At 47.6% G+C, this 15,009-nt stretch overlaps 4 protein-coding genes across 5 annotated transcripts; 2 read left to right on the plus strand and 2 right to left on the minus strand.

Moving 5' to 3' along the window:
- Nucleotides 1–364: 364 nt before the first annotated feature.
- LOC120953208 (outer dense fiber protein 3-like protein 2) lies at nt 365–2,035 on the minus strand. 2 transcript variants are annotated; one of them, XR_007452167.1, is made up of 3 exons: nt 1,551–2,035; nt 1,061–1,487; nt 365–959 (listed from the first exon to the last, which is right to left on the minus strand). XR_007452167.1 is itself a non-coding variant. In XM_040372964.2 (2 exons), the coding sequence occupies exons 1-2, from the start codon at nt 1,973–1,975 to the stop codon at nt 1,220–1,222; spliced, it is 693 nt and encodes a 230-aa protein (XP_040228898.2). In that variant the 5' UTR covers nt 1,976–2,035; the 3' UTR covers nt 1,018–1,219. The 2 variants fall into 2 exon arrangements, 1 of the variants encoding a protein (XP_040228898.2); XM_040372964.2 differs by lacking the exon at nt 365–959 and having other exon boundaries at nt 1,018–1,487.
- A 279-nt stretch (nt 2,036–2,314) lies between these two features.
- Nucleotides 2,315–4,399, plus strand: LOC120951138 (pyridoxal phosphate homeostasis protein). The gene is made up of 6 exons (XM_040369681.2): nt 2,315–2,387; nt 2,458–2,597; nt 3,073–3,285; nt 3,354–3,510; nt 3,595–3,836; nt 3,952–4,399. The coding sequence occupies exons 2-6, from the start codon at nt 2,505–2,507 to the stop codon at nt 4,027–4,029; spliced, it is 783 nt and encodes a 260-aa protein (XP_040225615.1). The 5' UTR covers nt 2,315–2,387; nt 2,458–2,504; the 3' UTR covers nt 4,030–4,399.
- A 3,297-nt stretch (nt 4,400–7,696) lies between these two features.
- LOC120949504 (myosin regulatory light chain 2) lies at nt 7,697–9,286 on the plus strand. Its single transcript, XM_040366848.2, has 3 exons — nt 7,697–7,832; nt 8,473–8,694; nt 8,787–9,286. The coding sequence occupies exons 1-3, from the start codon at nt 7,830–7,832 to the stop codon at nt 9,198–9,200; spliced, it is 639 nt and encodes a 212-aa protein (XP_040222782.1). The 5' UTR covers nt 7,697–7,829; the 3' UTR covers nt 9,201–9,286.
- A 451-nt stretch (nt 9,287–9,737) lies between these two features.
- LOC120951529 (uncharacterized) lies at nt 9,738–14,808 on the minus strand. Its single transcript, XM_040370303.2, has 5 exons — nt 14,085–14,808; nt 11,976–13,920; nt 11,732–11,903; nt 11,060–11,665; nt 9,738–10,986 (listed from the first exon to the last, which is right to left on the minus strand). Exons 1-5 carry the CDS (start codon nt 14,164–14,166, stop codon nt 10,321–10,323), a joined length of 3,471 nt encoding a protein of 1,156 aa, XP_040226237.2. The 5' UTR covers nt 14,167–14,808; the 3' UTR covers nt 9,738–10,320.
- Between the last annotated feature and the right edge of the window lie 201 nt (nt 14,809–15,009).

The following is a 15,009-nucleotide window of genomic DNA, read 5'->3' on the forward strand; positions in this document are numbered from 1 at the left end:
CCCAGCCAGGGAGGGAGCAGACGAAACGCAAGCAGGAAAAGCCATAAAGCGGTTCCATCCGCCACCACTCCGCTTGTGTTTGTGTGTACTAGTAGGCTCCCCGAATTCTCCCCGTGTCTTGCGGCGGGGTGACGGAAATGATCGGCCATCATCATCAACAGCCGACGACTCGCAACAGCGCGGAAGGATATGGGTGGATTGAGTGAAAATGGGGTGTTTCCTTTCAATTCCTAACCTGTCTTTCCTGTCCGTGTGCGTTTGTTTTCTTCTTCTTCTTCTGCTTCGCAGCCAAACCCCAAGAGAGAGAGAGAGAAAGAGAGAGAAAGCGAACGCGCAAGAGACGAGCCGAGATTTTATTGCTTTATTGATATGCTCATGACATTTTTCATCCGGTGCGACAAGATCGATTCAGTGAATAACAAATGAGTGTGGCTTTTGGGTGAGTAATTTGATCCTCGTTATGCCGGTTAATTGGTGTAGGTCTTCTCTTTTCGCGTCTTCCCCCGTGAAAATGGTTCTCTGGCCCGTGGGCTTTGGTTTTGGAGACGGTTCGGTTTTTTTTCTTTCCTCTTTTTCGGAGGCCTCACGGCCGTTTCCGTCGCGAAGGGGGCCATTTTACGCGCAACGCTGACGGTTGAGTGTGTGGGCCCCGTGGGACGAACGGGTGTGATCTAATCGAGAAGTGAACCTGCGGGGCAGTTCGGTTATGTTTTTGGAAACGGAACGAAAGGTGTGTAAGCTCCTTCCTTCGGGAAGACATTTAAAAGGCGAGCCCAGTGCCATTTCAGCGCTCCAGGTCGGGGACGTGCCATGGAGAGCATGTTAATCGGCTGATCATTACACTGCGCAATCGTAGCACTATTGGCTTCTTTTCGCAGTTGCTTGCAGCAGGTAACTTGAGCTGATGACATTTGTGCATCCGCTTAGCCCTGGGGGTGTGCTTGTCGAGTGGGGTGCAGCTGTGTAATAAATGGGAACAAATATCAATGGAATAAGATAAATTTGAACTTTTAACGGTCAAGTTTCAAATGGAAGATTTTTATAACGATTTTTTATTTACCATCATTAACATAGGAAGGAAATGATCCTCGGAATGTGGCTAATGTAATCTCATTGAATGCTGAACTCATTTGAAACTGGTTGAGTTCCCTAAAAGATCCTTTCAATATTTTTATCGTCTCCTTGAAGACATAACCCTCAAGCCGGTTTACTCAGGAACCTAACAATTGTCACCCGGTATAATCATTGGATCCTTCCAGTCTGGATATCTGATGCCAAAGCTGTAGCTCGGTGCCGTGGTGTCCATGCGCAGGTTCATCAAACCGTAGCGATTCGGGCCGGGATGAGGCGTCCGCTCCGTAAGATGCTTATGGCCAGCACGCAGCGTATAGTTCGGTGCCCGTTTGTGGGTGACATCGCGCGAGGTAGGACCGTACCTAGCCGGACCAGGTCCCTCCAAGCCGTTAATCTGCTTCGTATGCGGTCTCCTGAAGAAGATTCGATTGTTTTAATATTTGGCAAGAAAATACGTCACCACACCCATTACTTACATCGAGTAGCACGGAGCTTTGGTACGAGTCATGTAAATCAGCCCATCGTATCGATTCGGCGCCGGTATGATCTCCCGGTTGGGCACATCGATACGCTGGCCGAAGCTGTACAAGGGCGGACGTTTACATTTCATCGTCGGTACCAGATGATTGTTGTGCGCACCCGGGCCGGGAACGAGATCCGGCTTGCGCTCGTTGAGTCGGCTTGCGAGCGAATACTTCGGTTCCCGGGGTCCTCCAACGCGCGTTATCTTCTTCAGATCGTACACGGCCGGGCCGGGACCGAGCGTGTCGAAGCGGGTTTTGAACGCCGGCCGCATCGTGTACATTGGTTTGCGGTCTTTCCGGGGATCGTGTTGGTTGAAGCCGATTTCTGGCGGCAGACCGTAAGCCGCCGGTCCAGGACCTTTGTTTTTGGCACTCATTTTGTTTTTTGGGATGTTTTTGCTGAATACACTTAAAAATTTAACACTTGAAATTTAGCGACCTCACACGTTCGTAGCCAATTTAGAACTAGCGTGGAAAGTGTTTTTGGGATGGTTGCTTCGATTGTTCACTTAGCGTGGTTACGGAGATACCTGGATATGATATTTTAATGCAAGTTAGTGAAAATTATAAATTCATGTAACGGTAATTTCAAATCCAGCTGAAATGTTTCATCAAAAAAGAATCCGTGAAAAGTTCCCGAATCTTTTCATGAAACGAACTCTTCAATGAGGTTATATAAACTTGTCGCCATTTGTCAGTTTCAGGTTGTTGGTATTGTTGTTGTTTGTTTACAAATTGGCTTCCCAGCTGATAACAAAACACAGTTTCCATCGGCCGTGCGGTAAAAGAGTAAATATAGCACAATAATTCCGTCGAGATAGCGGTCGCAACATTGTATAGCGATTGTCCTTCTTTGCAGCAAATCTAGAAAGTGCATGTGATATTGCCGTCACGCACGGCGGTTCAATGATACGCAAAGTGATGGCGGAGGTAGACGTAAAACTGGGCATTCGGCAGACGCTGCAGAAAATCGAGGAAACGTACAACAAACGATTGGCGGTAAGTAGAGCACATTCTGGTTGTTTCGAAGAAACGGGAAGGAAAACCATAACTCCCGGAAGTTGTAGAATGTAGCGAAAGCATTACATGAGGCTGGTAGAAGGTCACGCGTACACAAAATGATTACAAAGTAGCGATTACTGTAGAGTGGATGATTGTGGTGAAAGGAGCGGAGTGTGGACATTTTATAATTTATATATTTGTTTCGTACAAATATGGCTAACACATAGTGGAAAGAGTACAAACATTCTAGATTTCGGGAAATTACTTAAAATTATATTAATTTTCTTTCGTATAATCGTTGGTATTGGCCACATGCGTAATCTGAATTGACCAATGTGCTACGCTTGCATACCATCTCGGAAGCAACGATCGCGTCAAAGCTGGCGCAAGATCATGCAAGATTACTTTTGAATTCAAAAAACCAACGAACTCGACTGAACCGTTTGCTTCTGTTATCCTCCTTTCTTAACAGCTAAGCAATGCTCCCAAGCCGCTGCTGATCGCGGTCAGTAAGACCAAACCGGTCGATCTGATCCTGGACGCATATTCAGTGGGTCAGCGTGATTTCGGCGAAAACTATGTCCAGGAGCTGGTGGAGAAGGCGAACGACGCCAGAATCCTGGAACACTGTCAGGACATCCGGTGGCACTTTATCGGCCACTTGCAGAGCAACAAGATCAACAAGGTATGTATTGCCATGTACTTTGTGTGTGCAGTGCTTTATCCTTATCTCTTTCTTCTCTCGTTAAACAGGTGATAAATCTTCCAAATTTACACATGATCCAAACCGTACACAGCATCAAGCTGGCCGAAGGGCTGAACAAGGCGTGGGAAAAGGTGAAGGCTGAAAACGCCGAAAAGAAGCAGCAGCTCAACGTGCTGGTTCAAATAAACACCAGCGGCGAAGATGGTATGTAACGATGATTAATCGCAACGAAATGTGGGAGAATAACTGTGTGTGTGTGGGGGGGATGTTTGCTTATTGTTTCTGTAGAGAAAAATGGAGTCCAACCAGAGGACGCAGTCGGCCTGTTCCGGTACGTGCTGGACAAATGTCCCAATCTGAACTGCGAGGGTGTCATGACGATTGGTCGCTTCGGACACGACTACACCACCGGACCGAATCCGGACTTTGGCACGCTGATGAAGTGCCAGCAAGATATCTGCAGTACGTTCGAGCGTGACCCAGCCGAGCTGCAGGTGTCGATGGGCATGTCGGATGATTTCGTGCAAGCGGTACGTAATGATTATGACTGCAGTTGCTTGCGAGAGGAAAAACCATACCGTGATTGCGCTATGTATTGGTGAGGTCGGTCGGCTGATACCTTTTCTTTCGACTTCTCTTTTGCAGATCGAGGCGGGCAGCACCATTGTGCGCGTGGGCAGTTCTATTTTCGGGGCCAGGGCGAAGAAACCAACCGATGCGTGAACGGCGAGCGATGCGTTGGTGTCGGTGGGTGATGATGATGCGGAGCCTGGGCCTGGTTAATGTTGATTGCAAAGTGAATTTCACTCGCAGCCACATTAGAATACGCCACCATTCACAGCGCTGCGTTGCGGGTGTGTGAGTGTGTATATGTGTTTGTTAGATCAACAGATTTGCTTATTTTGTTCGCCGTACCAAATACCATACCGGCCACTGGGTGCGAGTATGTAAAAGAACCTGGTTAGTTGGTAAAATAAAGCAAACAAAACAACGACCCGCACGACATGCTATAACCGCTGCACGGATGCGACAACGAACCGGCTGTTAAGTAATATTTGCCCTGTGCATTATAAAATCTGTTGAATGACTTGTATTCGCGCATCGTTATTTGTCCCAGCCCGCTATATCACAGCTGGTACAGCGGCATAACCGAACGGGGTTGAAATTATCCACACAAAATGGCGATGAATCATCATCATCATCGTACGAAAGCTGCACCGTGTGTTTGGCTAGCCTAGCCCACGACCACTAGTCCCGCAACGAAACACACATTCCCACAGCTCTGTGTCTGCTAGCAGAGTGGTGCACGCACGTAGGAAGAGTGCGGACCGGTCATGGGTAAAAATATTATTGGCAGTATTTTTAGCGCAGGAATGTTCTGCCCCCATCTGTGTGCACCGGTAGCTTCGCGCGAGCATCAATTTCTCGTTGGCATCAGCGGTTGGCTGTCCGTGTAGAGAAATGAATTTGCCTGCTTGATTTTCGTTGGGTGCCGGATCGTTGATTCCGATGCGTCGATGTGCGCTGCAATACGTTCGGACGGTAGACGAACGGGCCAACAATCTGGAACTGTTTGCTGTCGAATTTTCACCAATTAATTCACCGAATCCGAGGAGCAAGAGGAGGAGGAGGGTTTGTTGGACGATTTCCAGCTGCGAAAGGGTTCGATAGTTCCGTACCATTACCGTCTCGTTGGACACGATCCGATATAGATAAAGCTCAGAGACGATAGGTCAAATGAGCAGCAGTGTGTGTGTGTTGTTGAGGGGAAAAAATGAAATTTGATTTAAACGTCCGTCTCCGATTGATTGCAAATCTGGCCGGTAGAGGCTGTAGTTTCGTGCCTTTAAATACATTTACCCTGGTTGGGTTCATATTTTTGCAGCGGCTTCGAATACAGTCACAATCTTTAAGACACTCGCTATATTTATACCGTACCGGGAATCTATCTCGCTCCTTCCCATCACTTTCTTGGCAAACAGTAGTGCGCCCATTCGTTCTGGCTTAAGGGTGATGTATGTTTATTTTCTACGTTGTACAGCCAATCGCAGCATGTTGTTTACTGGCCGCTGAAATCAAATCCGAATCTTTCTGGTTAATGTCCTTCTAGGACGGGATGGATGATTGCGAACAGTTTCGCAGCAATAATTGATTTTATATCAATCGATTTTTGTCTTCTTCGCCGACAATGGAGATGCTTGTTGGAACCGTTTCTGATGGCGTGCGCCTGTTTGCCGGTTTCGTTTTGTGATGTTTACGTGCTAGGCTTACACGTCATGCCAAGGTCGAAGGCAAAAATATATACCCCTGAACATGGAATACATAACATTGGTATTTTTGTGCAAATGTTTCTTCAAACACTTGAAGATTGGAACTCTTAAATATCATTTGACTGAAGGCAAAGAACAAAAAATGCCATCCAGAGAACCTTGGCCAGTCTATTCGGAAATGTCCTCTTTGTTAAATTATTCCTTGTCCTTGGAATTATTTTGATGATTGATTCCTTCATTTCATTGTAATTCTTGGTATCAAATACAGTCTTTCCCCGAGTTACGCGACACTCGAGTTACGCGAATTCGAGTTACGCGAATTTTTATTTTTGACAGTTCAGATGTCAAATCAGTACAATTTTCTCCATCAATTGTCAAATGAAAAATAATTACCGATAAATAACCAAATTTTCTACACCAATTGCATCAAATAAGTATTAAATTACATAAATTAACTAAATTCAATCAAAAATTATGATAAATAAAGTATATTTTTGCTGTAACATGTGATATTCGACTTACGCGAAAATCCGAGTTACGCGAATGTCTCCGGAACGCATTATTCGCGTAACTCGGGGAAAGACTGTATGCAAAGGTGTAGTTTAAAATATGGATTTAATTTTCGCTTCAAGTGGGCCACTCGCGGTCCGTTGAATTTTAACTAATAAATAACAAATAACAAATAACAAATCTTTAGTATCACTCTTGCGTTTTCTTGGAAATACAATTAAGTGATCGTAGTAAAATTGAATAACAAATCTATATCTGCTTGCTATTTTTTTAATTATTGAATAAAAGATATTTTGATACAGTTCATTATCATTCGTTTAGTGAGTATTTACTATGTTCTATAAACGATTCACCGCGAAAACTATATTTGTTCCATGCTAAACTATACTAAGAAGTCTAACAAAAACTGTAAGAAAATGCCGTTAAAAACCATTGACATAATTGGAGCAACACACAGCTAAAGAACACAAAAGAAGGCTAAAGCAAAACGAATGTAAAAAGAAAACATAAACTAGTTCAAAGAAAGTAAAAAAAAGAAACAGGTAACCTAGCTGAAGGATAAACAACAGAAAAAAGCGAAACACAGAAAACAAAAAAGAAAACACAAAATAGCTCATAATTTGTAAGGTTGTGCTATGAATAAATCACAACAGCATGTAAGAAAGAAGCAAAACTTCGCACACAAAATCCATCTGTTGCGTGTGGCTCATCCATAGAATGTTTTTTCCTAAATTGAACAGTTTTTTCACCGTTCACTGTAACTGTAACGTTTTGAAAGTTCGTACACTGTTGTTTTTTCTTTTTAGTTTGCATTTTTCCTGCGAGCCGAATTGGAATGGCGGCCACAGTGAATCTAGTTCAACAATACGGTCACCGTGGGTCCGGGGAGGGTAGGGGAGAACCTACCACTCCTTTGCCCCTCCCGGGGTTGTCGCGGGTCGCTTCCTGCCACTTGGCTGGTTGGTGTAAAGCCGTGAAAATTGTTATCCCACCGTAAAATCGCCCTCGCTTACGCACATACGGTTACAGGTTACGTGTCAACCCCCCGAATGCGGGTGGCGAGTGTGGAGGAAACGGTTTGAATGCATGAACATTCGTAGACGTAGAACGAGTCCGTCCACGCAACACCGGCACCGGTGGGAAATTTGGTTAAAAATAAATCCTCCGAAAGCCAGAGTTTGTACGTTTAAAGTGTGTCGGGTCTAGATCCAGCTCCCCAGCGCACGACCACTAAACCGTCACCCAGAGGGCAGAACTAGCGGAGTACAGCGACACAAAGACCCACACCCTTCAACGTACCACACCCATACCATGAGGAGGCCGTACGTTGAATCATTGCAAGAAAGGTGGCCACTGCGTTAGATGCGTATGCGCGTGTGTGTGTGTGTGTGTGTGTGTGTGTATGCGTATTGTGCAACTTGTGGGAAGCTGCAGAGGAGTATATCGGTAGCTAGAGGGCCTCGGTTTGCGCAAACGCACCGCAGCATACCTTACCCAGGGAAGCTGTGGCCGAAGCTGTGAGCCCGTGCACCGTGCCGCGACTGCCTAATAATAGGCCTGCGCATAACCGGCCGCGCAGGCCGAAATATAAAAAGACTGTGTTTGTCGGTCGCCGAATAAGGCGAATAAGACCCGCCTGAAGGAAGGAAGCAGCCGTAGTTATCAGCGACGGCGCTTCTTTAAAATCAGTCGCTCACGAGCTGTAATCGAGTAGAGTCGTTCTAATCTAACCAGCTAAGCACCATGGTAAGGCACCGTTCTGGCGCATCGAGCTAAGACCTGCAGCAACACTTCTGTGTCGCACCAACCTGTTCATCGCACCGAAACGTGTGAAGGGATAGGCGTATCGGCGGTGATCGTTTATCCCGGCAGTAGAAGTACAGTGAAACAGTTTCCAACGTCTGAAGATCTGCTTGCAGTAGTAGCGAACAGTTGAAAGTAGTTACAAAACCAAGTGCACTTCACAGTGAAGAAAGAAGCTGAGTTGAAGCTCCCCTAAGAGCGAACGGAGCTAAAGAAGCAAAGTTTTTGAGGGATCGAGATCCTGCATTTCCAATCGCTGATGTTGTGTGTGATTTTCCATGGCTAGTTTAACTTGAACGCTAACGAGCACCTCTGTGAGCAAGATGAACCACCCAAGATAGTGCTATGAAATCTTCTTGTTGCGCAACGGCGTGTGATTCCGTTCCGCACGCCACCGTGGAGTGTGTGCATTTTCCAAGATCCAATTCTAAAAATAGTTACTGCCGAGCAGACGTTTTCGTAATTTTCCCTCAGACTGTTGGAAACTTGTTTCAAGGATGAACAGAGTGGATGTTGTTGTGCTGCTAGGTTGGCGTCGCTCTCGCATTCGATGGTTCTGATCGATTCCATTTTCCTCCCATAGTCTGAGAAGGAGAAGAAGGTCAAGAAGAAGAAGGCGTCGTCCAAGGATGACACCCCAGCAGATACCCCTGGAGCAGACACCCCGGCGGCACCGACCCCCTCGGACTCTGCGGCCGGCTCGCAGCGCGGCTCGACCCGCGGCTCGTCGTCCCGCAAGGCAAAGAAGGCCCCATCCTCGGTCTTCGTTCTCTTCTCCCAGAAGCAGATCGCCGAATTCAAAGAGGTGTGTAGGGGGAGCCCCAAATGCGATCATCTTGCACGATCACTAACGATGCGTTTCTTTCTATCCTTTCTACCATCCCCTGCTGCCTACAGGCTTTCGCGCTAATGGACAACGACAAGGATGGTGTCATTGGCAAGAACGATCTCCGCTCCACCTTCGACGCCCTCGGCAAGCTGGTGTCGGACAAGGAGCTGGACGAGATGCTCGGTGAGGCTACGGGACCGCTCAACTTCACCCAGCTGCTGACGCTGTTCGCCAACCGCATGTCGGGTGGTGGCCAGGATGACGACGATGTCGTCATCAACGCGTTCAAGGCCTTCGACACCAACGGCAAGATCGATGGCGAGAAGTTCCGCTTCGCCCTGACCCACTGGGGCCAGGACAAGTTCACCGAGGACGAGGTTGACGATGCATTCGATCAGATGGTCATTGACGATAAGGGCTACATCGACACTGCTGCTCTGATCGGCATGCTCACCGGATCCGAGGAGGGAGAGGAAGAATAAATTTTATAATTAAAAGCCAAAAACAAAACCAAAAAACTAACCTAAAAAAAATCTAAACAATGAATTCTGTTTATTTTGTATAACTACCTTCGTTTCGAAGTTCGTCTTTTTTTTTACTATACACACACTGTCATTCGATCGTTTTTGTTTTGCGCCTATGTTTTGTGTTTGTAGTTATGTTTGTGTTCTTTTTTTTTATTGACCTCGGAGGCCCTAAGAATGTTGTGCCGTGTGCATCACCACCGTCACTGGTCTAGGTGACGGAGGGTTGTGAGATACAATGGCCACAGTGTGTCCAGATCAAGGAAGAAAAGATACCATCAACATGAACATTGATAGCAACAACAACAACAACAACAACAACAACAACAACGGCAACAACATCATCATCAACAACAGCACCAAATAAAGATAGCGAAGCAAACACGTTTAATGGGACAGATACTAAACCAATAGAAGCTAGCATTAAGAAGAGAGAATGTGAAGAAGAGCAATTAAAGAACATCAGGAATGAGAGAAAAACCAAACAACCAACCGAGGCCAGTTTATTTTATTTTGCCACAAGGTGGCTCCTGCTGCTAGCTCAATCTATTTTTAGAGATATTCTAGCTCTTGTTAGGGTGATGTCTTAATATAATTGCTTCTGAGCGATGCATTAATGTCTGAGAATGTCAACAATTGAGGGATAATATCTTCCGTATAGAACTATCAACGTTTGATAAGAGATCTTGGAAGGGATGTGTGTAAGTAGATAGTAGATAAATAAAACTGGTATATATAGTTAGGAAAATCATGTCTTGTTCTATTTTTAGCCAGATTTCTAAGAAAACTCTCCGTCTTTGCCATATAAGTGTACAGACAAGCTCTAAAGTTCAAAGTTCAAAAAGTTAAAATTCATAGCTACTGAAGCTTGTGCACGAGGAAGCATACATTTAGGCTAACGTTAAAGAAAGCTCTTATTTCATTTATTCTATCCCGTTGATCTTACAAACATGGAAGATGAGTATTTGGACTATTTCCTGTCACAGACTCAAGGAGCTATCTATTAAAAAATAATTGATTTAAGCGCAGAATCTAAAGGAACATGTACAGAGTGCGCGCAATAAGCGAGCTCCTACAACTAAACCATAGCTTGGCTATATAATCTCACAAACGCAAACGCTAACAACACCCCCAAACCTGCTGGTAAATTGCGCATCGAACCACTACTTCCGAACAGCGTTTTTGCACTCTTTTCGTTCGGATCGCGTACCCCACACGTTCGGTAGGAGAGCGTCCGCTTGCGCTTGCTATTATCGTACCCGGGGATGTAGATGCTCGGCGAATCGAGCCGCCCAACCGCGAGCAGTCGCGAAAAGTCTTGCTCTATCTTGTGCGCGGCCGGTCCCTTGAAGTGAACGATCATTTGAATGCAGGCGTCATTGTGCAGCGATTTGGTGCTGCGCGAATCGATCGCCAGCATCCATTCGGGCAGGCCCATTACGTGCCGCACGTCTTCGAGAAACTGTGCCACCACGAAGCGGGGCGGTTTCTTCAGGTTAATGTACTTCACAATGTCATGATCGGGCTCGATCTTGGCACAGGCGAACCGGTGGCCCGAATACTCGGCCCCAAAAATGACGATCGATCGGCCGAGTGCGCTGACCGTACCTTCCAGGGGGAAATTGCTGTCGGTAAATACCTGCCGGCGGCTACCGATCGAGATGGGACCAAGCCGGGCGCCTACGTCGCCTACGTAACAGCGCAGTGGATTATCCGGTCCACATTCTTGCTTGTACAGCTCTTGCTATAAGAAGGAAAAGATTTTTTTTGAAATACTGTTACACTACCAAATGAAGCGAAAAGGTAATGTAACTTACATTTAAAGGATCTGCTAGCTGTGTGTAGTAAGGGTTCCACACATATCCCGCCGCTACACAGCGCGTTTCCACCTGCTGAACGGTTGCATCTACACCGACTGGGTTCACCCAGATGTGCCAGTTGTGGTTGTGCGTCACATTGCGATCATGCTTACCGGGGTAGCGCAGCTTCACCTCAATGATGGTGTCACTCTGGCTGTTATCATTACCGATCAGCTGCGTGAACCGTATGTACCCGTAAGCAAAGCCGGCCGGATGATGAAACGATGCAATTGCTCGTATCTCACGCGCCTCGTTCGGACTGTATCCACGCTCCAGTGTACTGCAGGCCCAGCGCCGGTTCTTTTCCTTTTTGTGCACCACAATCGAACGGCCGATAATGCTCTCGTACCCAAACAGTGGCAACCGTGTGTCATTGTACGCCTGCTCGTACATGGTCACTCCATCCAGTGTTCCAAACTTGCCACTAAGATCTCCGAGCTCGTACTGATCCGTGCTGCCCATTGCCGGGGGTGGTGATTGTTTGGGCTCAACGTTTCTTGGGTTCCAGTGTCCGTACACGGTGGAGTCTTCGCAGGGGAACTCTAGATCACCTTCTACGGGGGCCTGTTGTGTGGAGGGAAGTTTAGTAATAAATAAAACGGAAATACATTTAGCAGACTCTGTACTTACTACATGCACATGATAGCCACTGTTTTGATCTAGTCCCTTGAAATCAACTTCTGCGTTCGTAAGATCGTACTCTGATTGCTGTACCAGCTCCAGCTTCCCCTTGATCGTTAACAAATCACCATTGGAGTACCAATCTCTGGCGACTACCTTTCGGCGATGATATCCTCCAATGCTGCAAAGATTTAATAAATAGAATCACAAAACTTTCCTCGAAAATCATAAGAGATCGCTTCCAACAACTTACACTGAACAGGCAAGACGCTCACCGCGCGCTTTCGGTCCGTTATCATCAAAGATTACCAACGATCGGCCAAGAATGCTAGCAGGTCCACTCAACGGCAGATTCACGTCGATAAACATTTTCCTACTAATCTCTGTCGCCTCTCGCTTATGTCCAGCGATTGCCAGTGCTCCCAACCGGTTCGAAAGATCACCAACCCGGCACAACTCTACGGAAGACCCGGTACAAATCTCTTCCCATCCTTTCCCCATGAGTGGGGCAGCCTTGAATGGATTGTACACTCCACCAGCACTCACGCAGCGGTTCTGCCAGTCGTAGAAATCCTTCCCCGGCGGTTCATCCGTAATGGCCCACCGATGATCGGCCGTTTTGTTGACATTCGAGCCGTCCGCATGGATCAGATACTCGAAGATGACGGCCGTCTCCGACCAATGTTCATCCTTCACCTGTCGGAACAAGATGCGACCCACGATGGGGTACCGGTACAGGACCTGGGCCGTTAGAATTGGCACCTGATAAGGCCGATTGAACTCGTACAGCGCCACCGTTCCACAGGCCCACGGGGCTTCGGTGATGTTTGTTGGAAGTGTTCGATTGTAGCGCTGTACGGAGAAGCTACGGAAGGTGATTGCGTTCGGTCCTTGAAGAGGTAAAAATGTGTCCCAATAAAGTCCTGAAAGCTCCGCACTGGAACCGGGCAGATAAAACGAATGCGACTCTTTTTTGTTTCTATTCAACAGCTTTCCACTAAGATCACCGACCGGATACTGATCTTGCGTACCATAGCCAGGCGGTGGCTTATCTTTCTCGGCAATTCCGGTCGGGTTGAAGACGCCACCACCTGTTAGACAGTAGCGTTCCTCCGGACCGGCGTAAGCTTCCAAAGGAAGCTGATTGATCCGGAAGCTAGAGACATCTTTGGCGTAGTTAATGTTGGCCGCGGACTCATTGCTGGCTGCTCCGAAGCTGGCCTGGATCCACGTAGGCTCGAACCGGGATCGTTGAGTAAAGCGCATATCTCCTCGCATACCACCGCCATCCACCAGAGCGCGAGCTGTTCTCGGCTTCTGGTGTCGGATCTTGGCACAGGCCAGAAACGTATCCGGATGAGTCGGATCAAACACTACGACGTACAGCTTGCGCGACGGCCCATAAAGATCGCTCGGCAGCAGAACGAGCTTATGGTCGTGGAAGAGCTGCGGGTACTGATTCTGCCGTGCGTTCGTCGTGATGCGCAGCGGACCGACTCGACCATCAATGTCACCGATGGCATTGCCCGCGCCGCGATTTTGTGGATCAAACACCAGCTGCAGCTTGTTACAGTTTTCTTCCGCATTCTGTGCCTCACTTTCAAAAATGTCCGTCACGTAAATCTTCCACACGTGCTCGGTGTAGGCTGGGCTGCCCATCTTCCGCGACTGATCGCGTATGTGGAACAGGTTGGTGTGGATCAGTGTGTCCGAGTGGTTCGATTCCTTTGCCGCCAGCCAGCGGAAATAGATGGATCCGGTGATGGGGCTGGAGAAGCGTGCCTCGGCCAGGTGGTCCTGCGAGCCATCGCGCGTCACAATCGTCGCACAGATCCGCACGTTTATGGTCGGATCGTACAGGACGAGCGATTTGCCCCACAGGCCCTTCTCGCCGGTAAGCGAGATGTCGTTCAGCCAGGTGGTCGACTCATTGCCCGGCAGCATCAAATAGCCCAAGTCATCGTCGAACGACCACAGCTGCTCACCGAGTCGTGCGAGCTGGCAGCGTTCCTGCGGATCTACGATCGTGTAGTCGACGGGCAGCTGGTAGACGCCCCAGCTCCACGCCTGTTCCGGATATTGGAGCGTCGTCTCGAGCTCGGATGCAATCAATACCTGCCGGTCGTTGTGCTGCGAGAAGGCAATCTCTCCATGCAGTCCACGCTGGGAGATATGCGCCACCAGGTTTAACCCTCGAGCTGCACACCGGAAAAGAGCAATAGGAGAAGGGAGAATGGAATATCAGAGCCGTACACATTCCATAGGCCTCAGTCATGCGAAGCAGAAGCAGAAAACGCGGGCACAGAAACAGCTAACGTGGCACACCGACGTCAGAGCGCGCCACTCTTGACCATTCACTTACCTTCACCAACCAGAAGTAGCACCACTACGGACAGCAGTACCAACGAGCGAGATCTCGCTTCATACGCGTCCGAGAGCTTCATGTCTTTTGCACTGTTTTCTGCACACCAGTGTTAGTTCACATTTATGTAACAAATGTTCCGAGCTTCACCTGGTACACCGATTTCGCTATTGTTTTGCTACCAACGCCCCAGAAAACCGGCCCCAAAGTGACAGACACGGGCGTCACACGATCTGCTTACTGTGTGCTGTGTTTGCTTCGATTCTCAGCCGCAGCCACAGTCTGACTCACCCGTACGGTGGTCGGTGACGGATTGAAAAGCCTCTCTTCGTACCGTTCTCTCGGCGGGCTCTCCGGCTCACACATTTTGCTTGTTGCGTACACTTTCTCTCCTCCTTGCGGCGGTTTCTTTTCGCGCCCGATCGTGGACTTGATCGTCGAGACGGAGCGCGTGCTTTTTCGTGCGTAAAACCGGTTCTTCTGGTGTGGAGGGTTTGATGGCGCTGTTGCTGGGGGTTGTAATAATGTGAGGAGGGTGGTTTTGTTTTGGTTCCTACACTTTCTTGTCGATTTCGCTTTGGCCTGCTTTTTCTTCCCTGTGCGGGGTTTCGAGAAGCGTTACGATGCGTTAGCTGTTGTGACGTTTGCAACGGTCGTTTTGAAAAGGGAAGTTCATAGCACGTGGCGTTTGAAAATGTTGAAAAGGGAAGCTCGTTAATTTTGTGTGACAAAAGTGATAACGATTTTAAAACAGTTTAAAAAGTATACCAACTGGTTCAATGAAAAGAAAATAAAAACAACGTTAAAAAGACGTGATTCCCATTTTTTTTATTTTTCCCGGACTATGCATACAAAGCTATTAAAATCAATTAACTTTGTGCCTGTTGCCTTCAATTAAGCATCTTTCAAAACATTGTTTGTAAAC

This window comes from Anopheles coluzzii, chromosome 2, assembly GCF_943734685.1.
Source record: "Anopheles coluzzii chromosome 2, AcolN3, whole genome shotgun sequence".
NCBI classification, from domain to species: domain Eukaryota; kingdom Metazoa; phylum Arthropoda; class Insecta; order Diptera; family Culicidae; genus Anopheles; species Anopheles coluzzii.

Bases quoted from the DNA above. Each gene is read 5' to 3' on its own strand.
- LOC120953208 (XM_040372964.2), bottom strand. From the start codon at position 1,975: ATGAGTGCCAAAAACAAAGGTCCTGGACCGGCGGCTTACGGTCTGCCG. The intron at 1,488-1,550 runs GTAAGTAATGGG...AATCTTCTTCAG, and splicing joins AAAGCTCCGTGCTACTCGAT to GAGACCGCATACGAAGCAGA.
- LOC120951138 (XM_040369681.2), top strand. From the start codon at position 2,505: ATGATACGCAAAGTGATGGCGGAGGTAGACGTAAAACTGGGCATTCGG. The intron at 3,286-3,353 runs GTATGTATTGCC...CTCGTTAAACAG, and splicing joins AGAGCAACAAGATCAACAAG to GTGATAAATCTTCCAAATTT. The intron at 3,511-3,594 runs GTATGTAACGAT...TTGTTTCTGTAG, and splicing joins AAACACCAGCGGCGAAGATG to AGAAAAATGGAGTCCAACCA.
- LOC120949504 (XM_040366848.2), top strand. The intron at 8,695-8,786 runs GTGTGTAGGGGG...TGCTGCCTACAG, and splicing joins AGATCGCCGAATTCAAAGAG to GCTTTCGCGCTAATGGACAA.
- LOC120951529 (XM_040370303.2), bottom strand. From the start codon at position 14,166: ATGAAGCTCTCGGACGCGTATGAAGCGAGATCTCGCTCGTTGGTACTG. The intron at 13,921-14,084 runs GTAAGTGAATGG...TCCGGTGTGCAG, and splicing joins GCTACTTCTGGTTGGTGAAG to CTCGAGGGTTAAACCTGGTG. The intron at 11,904-11,975 runs GTAAGTTGTTGG...AAATCTTTGCAG, and splicing joins GAGCGTCTTGCCTGTTCAGT to CATTGGAGGATATCATCGCC.